The 13,111-nt window shown below is 45.2% G+C and overlaps 2 protein-coding genes across 2 annotated transcripts in view; both read left to right on the top strand.

Annotated features, from left to right (window-relative positions):
* Positions 1–13,111, top strand: part of LOC6532048 (5-hydroxytryptamine receptor 1D) — a 36,883-nt gene that overhangs the window by 6,382 nt on the left and 17,390 nt on the right. The window lies entirely within an intron of this gene.
* LOC6532045 lies at positions 11,629–13,063 on the top strand. The gene has a single exon (XM_002092786.4). It carries the CDS (start codon positions 11,760–11,762, stop codon positions 12,972–12,974), a length of 1,215 nt encoding a protein of 404 aa, XP_002092822.1. The 5' UTR covers positions 11,629–11,759; the 3' UTR covers positions 12,975–13,063.

A 13,111-nucleotide genomic window follows, 5' to 3' on the forward strand; every position in this document is an offset into this window, starting at 1 on the left:
TTACTTGTATTTGCTCAATTTTTCAATTTTCGATATAGTCAATACTATTCGATGGATTAAAAGTTTAGTGCTGAAAGCCCAGGCGACTTATGCATTCTCGATGGCAGCAATAAAAGTAAATCCATTTTAGAGCTCAATCAATATTCAATGAACTTTTCTGCTAGACACATATTTAATTTGTTAATACTCGTGCGTACAAAAAACTGGAGCTGAGTGACGTTAAATTTGTAATTCTGCCTCTACCCGAAATTAAATAAATCCTGCTTGAAATCCACTTAAAGTGACATTAAATCCGTTCCCAAACCCCAAAACCGTTTTGCAGAATTTCCCAAACAAATGGCCAAAACCCCAAAAATGAACTTTAAGTCGCAAATTTGGTTTGCAACCTTCCGCCACAAACTCGGTGATGGCTATTTTGGATTACAGCTCCCGTTTTTTTCCTCATTTTTCGTTCTCGATTTTTCCTTTGGCATTGGGTATTTTCTTTGTTTATCTGCTGTTCCACAGCTTTAGAGCCCTTACTTCAACTTTGGGCGATATAATCTTTTCGAACTCTTTGTTCGGCTCTACTTCTTTTGGTTTGAATTTTATATGGAGCTGTGTTTGTTCATATCGATTTATTGAATTAAATCACATTTATATGTTTTAATGGCTTTTTATTGCTCCGCCAAGTGAAGTTGTGCAGTGATTTATATAAAATTTTATTTCACAGCCTCCTTTGCTTGGGGAATTCTTTTTTGTTACCCGCAAAATCCATTAGACTGCGTATGCTTGATAAAGTTTGCTTTTTTGCCTTGCTCCAATAAATTCCTACAGGCACTTTGGAATTATGAATGGTTTTAAATTTTGCCACACCATAGGCATGCGAAAATTCTCTTCGATTTTTCGCCCACTCTAATTTATTTCCGATCCTAATCTCTGCACAAAATAAATAAGTCTGATTGATTCGCAAATAGCAGTGCACAAGTTTTCCGTATTTGCGTTTTTGCGTTGTTGAGCATTCGCACAACTTAACTTGGCACTTACGTGCCGCAGGATTTAATATCGAAATCGGATTTAAAGGCCATAAACCGGGGCGGGCTTGTCACCACAACTGCCAGGACCAAACATCAGGGCTGCCACCCGCAGCGCGATTCGATGCGATGCCATCCCGGCGGATACGCAATATTTTCGCATTCATCTTCATTTTTTCACATTGTAGTGTTATTTACTTGGCGTTCGCAAGCCCCAATGTCCCACCCCTTTTTCCTTTTCCCTTTTCGGGCCACCCTGCGCCTCTTTTTTTAATATATGAATAATGTAAATGTAGGCTTCTGTATGTCTGTATGTGTGCTGTGAGTGCCACCAGCCGCGGGGATTCCATCGTTTGTCTACGTTTATCTCTGTCACCATCCGCCCTGTTGTCCCGATCCCGATCAGATTTCTGGCTTAATGTTCAGTCGCAGCCGCAGAATTTTGGCGGCATAAATAGCCGTCATTTAGAAATGTCGTCATTTATTTCCTGTTCCGCTCAGGAACACGTGCCACTGCCACTTTTTTGTCATTTAATTATATGAATCGAGTTAAGTCGTACAACCCTTCGCTTGGATCGCATCGAATTGGGCCTAATACATTCAGATGTCACTGCATTGCATACTTATCAGTTGGCTCCGACTTTCCGGTGGCTAAGTGGCTTTTGGACTGAAAAGTTTCTGCTAAAGTTTTCGCTGCCAATTTGAATGGATAATTCGACACAAGTTCTCTGCGGCTGTCAAGCCAGGGCGAAACTTTACTTAACTGTCTACAGTCTACTGTCTACTATGTGTTTTCAGCATTTTCAGTCCTGCTGTTGTCCTCCCTATCCGCCATCAATAAATAATTCATAAATAGACAGCCGCATGTGTCTGCCAATAACACGGCGCGCTGAGGGATGAAAAATGAAAGCACATTAAATAAAATTCCAAAACGCCGCGCCTCAAGTGTCGCAAACACACATACACACCACACTCCTCCTGCGAGTATAAAAAGTCAAGCACCACATTTCAAATTAGGACACACGCCCACTTTCATGGGATGCCCCTAAAAAAAGCAGGAGGAGAGGAGAAGAGAGGAGAAGTAACGTTGCCACAAGAAGCACGCGCATAAATACCAATAGAAATGTTCGCATAATGCAATATAATAAACGTCAGGAGCAGAAGTCGAAGCTGGGGGAGGCAATCCTCCGCTGGCATACTGGAGCACTGCTCCTCCTCCTGGAGGCCGGAGGTCGGAGTCCTCCGTTTGGGATCGGGGTGCGGTCTGATTGCGTGCTGATAACCCTTTTTCAACTTTCCCATAAGCTTTGGCGAAAACTGAGGCAAGGATGCATAAACCCGTTCGCACAAGTACGCATATATGCTTTAAGTTAGCCAAGCGAAATCCAATTTGACTAACAAGACATTGTCACTCAAAGCCAGGGGTAACCGCAGGGGGGTGGCGAGGGTGAGAAGGAGGGGTTCCAAATCCCGGGAATCTGCTTATGAGCGTGATCGAAGCCAGTGACATTTCACGCCCATAACCTCTTGTCCTGCGGTTTGAGCTGCAGATGGCGATTAGGCCACTTATAAATGCATAAATGCATGCATTTAATCACAGAAAGTTGTTACTCAGGGCTTAGAGCTCGGAACTTTAGACCATTTAGGCCATTAAGAACCAATCACAACAAGTATGGGCAAAGTGCTGCAGCAAAAACCAAACAGATCCTGCTAATCCTTAGAAGCTTATTTTCTTGTTACAATATTTAAGCCCATTGTAGTCAGGATTGAATATATACAACTATATGCTGAAATATATTTCTTATAAATTCGGTGTTTTTCTTCACGTGTGCCAGCCCAGCAAGTGAAATCGCTTAAACTCATTTAAGCCCGACGTCGCCAACAAATTCCTGGCTTAAACCGCCGGGCGACGGGCGCATCCGCTCATTAGTCTGAGAGCCGCCAAGAAGCATCCTGCCCCATCCTGGCTGTGTACGGGAATGTCCTTTATGGCGGAGGGATCAGTCACTTGGCTGTCGCTCTGTCGGTTTGTCGGGCTGTCAGCGTCAATGCGGCAACCGCCAGCCGCAAAATCTGTACAAAGAAATGCCATAAAACGCCAGCCGCAGTCACGACACCCGAAAACCAAAACCAAAAACGGTGATATGAACGAAAAATGCGGCTATGGCAGTTGGGCACCCGAAATTTACCGCCAACGGATGGCTAACATAATTCATTTTATGAGCCAACTTGAACGCCGTGCGCTACCGAATTCCGGCCGAAAGACTAACGGCCTTTAATTAAAATATCTCAGGGGACTCGCAAGATTGTGGACTTGGGAATTCACCAAATATGGAAATGGCACTTAAAGCTGCAACTCATTTCTTCTGATAAGTGTATAAGTCCGAAAAAGGAAGGGATTACACTTTTTTGTTAACCACATTTGCTGAGTGCTGAGCAGCTCATCATCGGTTAAAAGCCAAAGCGGCGAAGACAGCTAATGGTGTCACTTAACAGGGAATGGCAAATTAGCGCGGATTGCGCACTTTTTGCCAAGAATTTTGCCAAGGAGCTTTAAGGAGGAAAGCGCGAGATGGAGGAGGGCACTCCATTCAGGTGGGCACAGGTGAGCACATGGACGACAGGTGTGGGTTGAGCAGCTGTTGACACACTCTGCAGATACAGATACAGAAACAGAAGCCGAAAGAGATGCAGATACAGATACATATGCAAATACAGATACAGATACAGATACAGTTATGTACACGGGCATGTAGAACATGTCGTATAAGTATTTTAATTAAGCATCAAGAGGCGCACAAAAACACATGAAGAGCAAGTTTCGCGTTTTAATTAAGACCCTCCAAACTAAGAAAGGCGGGGGCTTCTTAGTCGAAGGGCTCACAGAGCCAACCCTTCCATCCTTCAACTTCAGTGGCCCCGGGGGATCGGAAACTTTCCATTTAAGCTAAACTCACAGTTAAAATTTAATTTACTCAGCACAAACTTGCGGCGGCGGCAGCTGCGCTTGCAGAATGCGAAAAAAGTGCAAAATGTGGAACGAACGCGCACTTTCGCGCCGTTCGTCATGCGGATTACTCATACGCCGTGTGCGCCCGAGATGTGGAGGCTGGATAAAGCCGGGCTGAAATATCAGCTCTCAAGTCCTCCTCCGGCGACAGGTGCCGGAGACAACAACGAAACGAGCAACAACAGCAACAGCAGTGGCTGAAACAACATCCACCAACTTCCGTTTGGGCCAAAACACGCCTTAAATGGCTTGCATTTAAGCGGCTGCCTATATATGTATGAATAAATATTGCATACATAGGTGCCAGCTGGGTGTTTTTGTTCGGTCTATTCGGCCTGCGCCTGAATATTACAGCATTTTATTTATCTGCAGCGCATAAAAACATTTTTAAGCTGCGAAGGGCAAACAACTGCCGAAAAATAGGAGTATTTCCGCTTAGGAACTGGATTCTATTTGCCAAAGTGCGGGCAAAATGTTTGGAAAAACAATGTCTACACTGGGAAAAGATGTTGTGCCTTGAATCACTCTTCTCTCTTCGAATTTCCGAGCTGTGGGAAGTTGTAAAACACATAAGCCGGACTAAAGACCATAAGATCCCACCTTTATTATTTTATCACTACATTGTTTTTCAAAGTAGCGCGTTGGTTAAAAGGTTTATGAATGCATATTAGATATGCACTGGTGACTTCCATTGCAGTGCAGATATTCGAGCTGCAACGAAGGCAATGCACTGAGAGGAAACTTGCATTAAATAGCGACAAAGTCGCAGAGCCGGAGGAATGGAGCAAACAATCAAGTCGCTTTTACGTGCTGGTTGTGCTTACCATTTGCGATTCAAGCACTCGAAACGAAAGTTTCGCTCTACGGCAATCCGTTCCCAGTTATTTTAGTTCGCTCCTGCAGAAACTCCATTGTACTTGGGACGCCAGTCCTCAATTCTGGTGGAGCCACTGGAGTCAATCAGAGCCAGATGGATGCGGCAAGCATCTCCGATGCCGGGGAATGCCCTCTTCATTAGATTTGTAGCCAGTCTCCCGACTATTTGCTGAAATTGTGTTTTTCCCCTGAAATTTGATTTAAGCCAAGTGCTCTGGTCGAGCAGAGCGCACTTCGAGTGCAGTTGGAAAAGCAATAATCCGGGGGATTACTGCCAGAAGTGACATCCATTTGCATAGGCAATAGAGGAATGCTCGCTCGGTAATTGGTTTGTTCGGTAGCCCAATAATAGTCCATCTTGGCTTTCATTCTGGGCCATAATCACAGGGAATATTTCATGTTTTCCCTCCCAAAATTCCAGCTCTTTTGTTCAAGGCCAAGGCCACGAAAGTCAAGTGTAGAAGTTTAGCTCGTAAGTATTTCTACGTGATTTTATTGCTTCTATGCCAGAAGAATGGGTAACAAGTGGGGCTCAGAGTACGTGCACCGATGATGAAAAATACACCCAGGAGTAACCAAACATTTCAGCTTGCCAATGGTTTTTTCACCCGAATTCAAGGATTGCTCTCGATCCTTGTGCCCAAGTCATTTTGTGGTTCATTGGAGGTACTAAAGCCGCTGGCAGCCACACGGAAAATCCTGCGTGATTCGGTGGATGAGTTAGAGCTAAGCGATAATTCATTTAGCCGCGTTCGGAGAAAAGTCACCGTGTCAACAGGTGAATGTGAATGGCTCTGCCTTCGCAGCGATTTCCAATCTATATGCAGCAATCGGTGTTGAGCAAACGCGTATGCATTGTGAGCCGAGCACCAGGACACCTGGATTCCCCCGGACTCCACCTGACGAGGTGGAAAGTGGGAGCATGGGCTGTGCAATTCACTTGACGACTCCTGCAGTGGCAACAATTTCCCCCTTTCAAGTTTACTACTGCACAGGCACTTCCACGGATGGCAGTAGATGGTGAATCCCTGCCTTGCTCATATTGTCACGAGTTGCGACATCGTTAACGAGGATTTATGCAGATTCTCATCCGGCAACAAGTCTTTCAAACTCTTTCAGCCCTGCTGAGCTGTCTACATAGTGGAGCAAAGGATGAACAATTTTCCGAGTTACGCAGCATAAGGGCTCCGTTTACATATTTAAATCGAGTGGGCCTCATAGCCCCATGGAGATCTGAAATCAATGGCTATACAGGCGAATGATAGTGTCGAAACTGAGTTCAACTCTTTTGTTGCGTGCTTTTAGACACCTTTCTCATATTTTATACAGCAGACTTTCAAGCAATCATGAGTTTTTAGAAAATGAGCAGAGGGCTATTAAACAACTTTCTAAGATTAAACTTTATGGCTAGTGCTGGTCCTGTGCGCCAACCGAGCATGGAGCAGACTTAAGGCCACGTTTGTTACAATTTAACTCACTTTGCACACCTTGCGGACCATTTGAGTGCACTCAAATGGCCACCTCATTAGTTTTGCGTGTGTGGCACGTCTGGAAATGTACTTCCTAATTGTCTGGACGGCATAACAGCCAGGAAATTCAGATTTGTTGAGCTTGGCCAAATGCCCAAAACTGAAATCTACCTTAAGCCCAGACCAGAATTGAGAATCGCAAAGTAGACGGCAAGGACGGGGCTCGAAATAGTTGTCCTGTCTAAAAGGACATTCCTTTGAAAGGGGGCGTTTCGAGTGCAAAGTGTGTGTAAATAAATCAAAGTTTATTTAGTGACAGACACTTTGAGATGGGACCAAACGGGTTGGATGTGGGGTTTGGGCTGTGGGCGTGCACTTTGATTCAACGAAGTTCAAATTTCCGCAAGCCAAATGCTAGAAATGAGCTCCAATTCAAAGGGCCTGTGCAATATAGCATACAAAGCTGGGGGCTGATGGGAAATGTTATGAATGTGCAATCACACAGCTGGCAGCTACCAGGGCAGGTGACAAACTGGGGGAAGCTGGGAAAACAGAGGAAAACCAGGGGAAACCAAGGAAACCGAGCGAGGCCCCCCACTGGGAAAGCTTAAGAAATGAGCGGAGTGGAGAGGGGGCAAGCAGCAACAACACAATGAAACTTGCCAGCGGATATTAAAACTATTTTACAGCTGCTTTGTGGCAGCCAGCTTCCACTTTCCCAGGCTTTTCATCCCAGCCGCCCCTGCATGCACTTGACTTTTCGCCATGTGCATGTGTTGCTGGGATCTTCATGCCCGGTACTCGTTGGCTCTATGGGAGTATTACTTCCGCCGGAAGTTGGCAACAGGCTAGGGGAACCACTTCCGTCGAGCGTTACGCGGATGCTCCAGAAATCTCCAGTATAATTGTGGCTTTTCGAGTATGTTTCGCCCATTAGCACCTTTTTTCGGACTTTTAGTTTCATTTTGGCCAAGACAGAAGTATAATAAGCTACAGAAGATTTTCTAATTTAAATGAAATATGTTGTCTTTATACATTTAACAAAAAGCTTTTAGAGCTGTTAGTAATCTGCATCATCACGAAAGTGAACCAAGTGTTCTATTGAGTGAGTCCTTCCTAAGTAAAATTGCTTAGCAAACTTTTCCCATTCTGAGAAAAGACTGTTTGCTCTTGATTCTAATTTATGATCCGTGCAATTTGCGAACTTCACTCAAGATCCTGCCCACGGCACCTCTTATTCAAGAGTTATTATGTTTGATGGCTGCGTTCTGTTATAAATTATGAAGCCCGCAGAGTGGTTTTTGCCCAAGAAGCGCCGCAAGAGCACTCACTTTGCACTTTCAATCTGGAGGGCAGCGATTTAGGTTTTTCTACTCCACTAAATCCATCGTGGACTCAGTGTTATTTAGTTGGAATCTGGTGCTGCTCCACGCCTTTGGCAAAATCGCTGCTTGCTTTTATGTGTTGTTAACACGTGTTCGAATCATAAAGCTTAGCTCCTTTGAATATCCTTTATGGCAGGGCGCCATTGTTATGCAATGTCCTGATAAATGGCTTTTCAGAGCCAACTCTGTGGCCAACTCGGCGCAACTATCCTGCATTCTAAAGGACCCAGAACGCATGTAAGCCCGGCTCTGTGAGGGTGCCAAGCCCTTTGTGAGAGTCTCAGGAACACTCGTGGTGTTCCCCCCCTCTGCAGGATCCGAGGGCAGGAGTCGTGCACCCAAGCTCTCACGTTTTCGTTGCACAGATGTCCACATTTAAATGCTTTTGCAGTTACAGTTCGTTTTATGAATTTCATTAAAGCATTACGCACAAATCCCTTCAGAAATAAATATGGCACAGGGCTTACAACCAGTACAAACACACAAAATCCTCACATTTCGGGTGCTGTCTAACTTTAAAGGCATTTAATTACGGCCGTTTTCTATGTTTGGAATTTGGAATTTATTTTTTGCGATTTCATTCGACACATTAACCTAATTGGCTTCCCACTCGGCTGACTGCCATCCCGGCTAATAAATTGTTTTGGGATTACACAGATACTTAACATTGTATCTCGGCGTTTTCATCTTCGGCACAACAACTTTTCGGAGTTAACATTTTGGCTCTCGCAAAAGGTAAGCAACTGTGAGAACCTAATCCTTTCAAATGGTTTTTTAATGTGTGGATGAGGGTGGGTGGCAATGGTTCACTGCCTCCACCTTGTCTCCGAATGGGATTAAATGTTTTTCGGGCGGGAAGCGAACTTTTGGGTCGCCGTCGTCGGGCTATTAACACCTTGGCTTATTGTTAATTAGGCCCGCTTGCTAACTGATATAATCCTTGCAGTCTCGTCTTGGAGCCTGTGGGCCAAACTTGATTTGTCAACTCGGTTAATTACTGGTTTCGGGAGCGACTGCTAGGACATTAATGCCATTAATGGCATTAATTAACTGATGGCTCCACGACTCAGCCCATTCGACACTCAACGACTGTCGGATGAGGATTCATCGAGGATTCATCATCGCGCTCAAGCTGAGGCTTACTAATGTAAATTAAAACAATAGTGATATGGATGGTTAGCTATGTTCATTGCCAGTACAAAACGGTCTTTATTTTAGCTCTGCCAGCTTTTTTGTCCAAGTTATGGCAAAAAACCCGTTTAAAAATATCACGTTTTTGGCAAAAAAATGTTTTTGTATTGTTTTGATATAAAATAATCACTATTTTTTCGATAGCAATAAAAGTAGTTGTCCAAAAGTGGAATGTCATACCTCGTTGAATTCGTAACAAAATTCCCTATCCCGATGTGCTCACAAAAGAAAACTCAAATTTTTAGCCATTTTTCGCAAAAGTTTTATGATCAAAAATGTGAAAATTGGTAAAAAAAATTTTTGTTCGAAAATTATAAAAATAGTGATTGGAATAGTTAGCTATGTTTATGGGCAGTACAAATTCAAATTTTTGGGCATTTTTCGAAAATTTTGATGATGGAAACTTAAAACAGGAAGCTGCTGCCAGTCTTAAATCTCTGCGAAGTATTCAATGCCTTCTGTGCAGCTTAAATACCTGCACATTCCACTTACAAGATTTTGTCTCTTTTACCAAAATCCTACCCATCACTTATTCGGCGGTAAGAAAATATGACAATCCCAAAGTGCTGAGCGCAAACAGAATGTCATAAAAACACACACTTGTGCGGCCATATATGCACAAAGGACACTAATGTCACTATACTCGTATGTGTAATCCAGGAGCCGGGCAGCAATAAGACCTAGGACCTGGTTCCATAAGCCAAAGTCGGGAGTAGTCTGGGATAATGGAGGCAAAAGACGCGTCGGAGCAGACAGAATAAAATCACATTTTCGGAGCCAGAGCATTTATGATCCATTATGCCCTCAACTTGGGGCTCTGCTTTGTTTTCGCCCATAAAAAATGGCAGGGAGCATTGGCCACAAGGTCAGCACTTGGCAGCGTGATGTATACATTCACGAGTATTTCATCGCCTGGTGGCTATGATTTGACCATCATTTTAGTTGTCTCCAAGAGCTCATAAGAACAGGCACTCGATTTTAAAGAACTCTCACCCGGAACGTGGGCTTTAAAGTATTTACCCCTGACTGGTCGGAGTATTTCGAATAACTAGAGTAACCAGACACAGACCGACATTCCGGTGCAAATATTCAGCATGCTGTCACCGGGCATTGTGGGTTAGGTAAATGGAATAAAATAAAAATAAGAATGAAAATAAAATGCATGTGTGGGAGGGTTTATTGTTGACACATTTCGAGACGTATCCTGCCACACGGATATGGATATCAAGTGCGAATGCCATGGCTCGGCACTAGAGAAAGTGCAAAACACGTCGTACGTCGAAGGAGGTGAAAGTTGGGGCAACTGCGATGATAATACGTTCTCCGCTGCAACAAAGGGGGCGTGACACTTGAGAACAAAAACGCTTAAGTGGTTCAATGTCTGTGGCGCCACCCATCAACCTCCCAGTCAGCCACCCAACCACCCACTTTGACGTTGATTGTTGAGCGATAAGAGAGTTGGCCTAATGACACTTGCCCCGCCACTCCTGGCCCGCTCGGGAATGTCCTTCAGCCGACATCCTTCAGCTGACGTGGCTGAGTGGAGGGAGGCCATTAATGCATCGAATCAGCCCGACTATATGCATATATATCTACTATATCCCCGCATCCTGGAATCGCGCTGTGCCGCAGACAATCGCATTAATCATTTAATTGTGACCGCAAAAGCCCTACCATATTAACAATCAATTAATGGTAGGTTTTTTCTTCGTATTACTTTTATCTGCTGCACTCGACGAGTATGGGAATATGGGCACCATATGTTATTGATATTGTTTAATCCGATTTAAAAGGGACTGGCTCTGATTTAGTACAGCTTCGGATGATGGATAAAAAAATACAAAAAATACAAATATTATAAATTAAAAGGCCGTGCAAATCAGTGGTTTCTATTGTTATTACTTTGCATGGTTGCCCCATTTACATACATTTTGTCACACACAATTATTCAAGTGCCACGGCCACTAATTGTCCATCCTGTTCTCCATACGGTTGGTTGAGCGGACTCAAAAACACCAATTGCATTGACAAAAAGTGTCAAAACCATTTCATGCCAAATTTAACGGGCGTTTACAACCAGTCAAAAGCGTAAAAAAGTGGAAAATAAAGCCAAATCCGGATCCAGCAAATGAGCAACAAATAATAAAGCCCTTTAATGTTAGGACACAATATTCAGCATTCATTCAGTTGAAGGAGCCAACTAGCCACCCGAAAAACAATGGGAATTTGAAGTGCGGTGAACAGCTCGGTTTTAATGACGTGTATATGCATTATTGCTGATTTTAATTTAATCACTAATTACGCGAATGCAAGTTTGCGTTTATGAGGCCACCGCAGTGTTAATTCCGTTCGAAATAGTTGGAAATAATTAAATTGAACTTCGCAGTTCACTTCTAAACATAAACATACATACGTATGTATGCATATGTGCGCATCATTATACATCGAATTAATAATAGATGTCGAAATGTGCAATTTCACGTTGTTTTCCACATCAAAGAATATGTACGCGCGCCGCGGCACGCACTTTATGTTTCAGTTAGTTGGTTTGTTAGTTAGTTATAGTTTATGAAATGAGCATAAGCCAGAGCAGATAATTATGTGGGCTCACGCTGTAATCCACATGGCTTCTCCTATGCTAGCTACACTTTTCAATCCAGGTGACCCCTGCCAGTTAACTCGACTTATCCCCCCAAATCCCCTCAGTTGAACCTTTCTAATCCCCACACCAACAACCCGACTCGAATCCCGCTTAGTCGTTTCAAATTCAAGTATATAGACTACAGAGATATAGATTTTGGCAGAGCTAGCCACCATGTTCATCCGCGGAGATGCGCCGCGCACTTGCCGGGGCAAGGTTCCCCAGATCCCCAGCTCCATGACGCCCTACGTGGCGGCAGTGACGCGCGGTCCCTACACAATGACCAATCCGGTGTACAACACCCACAATCCCAACCTGGTGGGCCTGGATGGCCAGGTGGAGGACTCCCGACCCAAGCACACCTTCAATGTGAAGAAGCAGGAGCTGGAGAACAACTACCGCCACCACCAGCGCCTCATCCCCGTGCCCACCTCGCGGAGGACGATGCCCAAGACCCGATCCCACATGGTGATGAACGAGCAGCGGGAGCTGTACCGCCAGCACCGCGATCGCATGTCCAACATCAAGGGCAAGGTCAATACCTATCTGCCGCCCCCGAAGGTGCAGATCGAGGGCAATGGCATGGAGCTGTCCTACATGGAGATGCTGACCGCCCTCTACAAGAAGAGCAACAACACCCTGCGGACCTTCACCAAGTCGCCGGAGCGACTGGCCACTGGCCGGTGGCGGAATGCCAACTTGGCGCGGGAGAAGGAGCGCCGCCAGCTGGAGAAGAACAAGCAGTTCCACAAGGGAGGCGGGCTCTTCGACCCGGATGCGGGCAAGTCGAAGCGGTACAAGCCCAAGTCCTCGGACTCCTTCAGCTGCGAGATTCCCATGCACGTGCTCCATCGCTACGAGAACCTGATGGACCAGTGCGACGTGGGCGTTCTGTGCAAGCTGCTGCGTCCGCAGATCTACCTGGACTTGGAGGTGCGGGAAGCCCGCGTCCAGGGCAGGCTGGTCATCCAGCTGTTCACCGAGGCCTGTCCGCAGGTGGTGCTGGAGTTCATGAGGATCTGCACCCAAAACAAGAGCGACGCCATCGTGTTCACCCGTGCCCTGGCGCCCATTTGGATGGAGGGACGCCTGGCCATGGATCCGCAGAAAGGCAACGAGCTGACCAACATCGAGCACGACTTCGAGGTGCTAAACCACGGAGTGGATGCCGGGATCCTCTCCTTTCCCAGTCGCTATGTGAGGGGAAATGCTCGGACTGCCGTCAACTTCACTATCAGCTTCAAGCCTCTGTCCAGTCTCAATGGCAGGAGGATCGCCTTCGGGAAGGTTCGCAAGGGCATGCAGCTCCTGGAGAAGATTCAGGGTGCCGTTGGACACCTGCCCATGAGCCACAACATGATCTCGCTGACGGACTGTGGAGTGCTCTGAGGATGTCAAATTTCCAGTAGATAGTTGGAATCTACTCATGAATTGCCTGAACTGCTGTCAAAAACAAATAAATGCTTAATTTGTATAAATCACCTTTGCAATTGGTTGAAGCCAAGTACCATTTACAAGTCCTTAGA

The sequence above is a fragment of the Drosophila yakuba genome, chromosome 2R (assembly GCF_016746365.2).
Source record: "Drosophila yakuba strain Tai18E2 chromosome 2R, Prin_Dyak_Tai18E2_2.1, whole genome shotgun sequence".
NCBI lineage: Eukaryota > Metazoa > Arthropoda > Insecta > Diptera > Drosophilidae > Drosophila > Drosophila yakuba.

Bases quoted from the DNA above. Each gene is read 5' to 3' on its own strand.
- LOC6532045 (XM_002092786.4), top strand. From the start codon at position 11,760: ATGTTCATCCGCGGAGATGCGCCGCGCACTTGCCGGGGCAAGGTTCCC.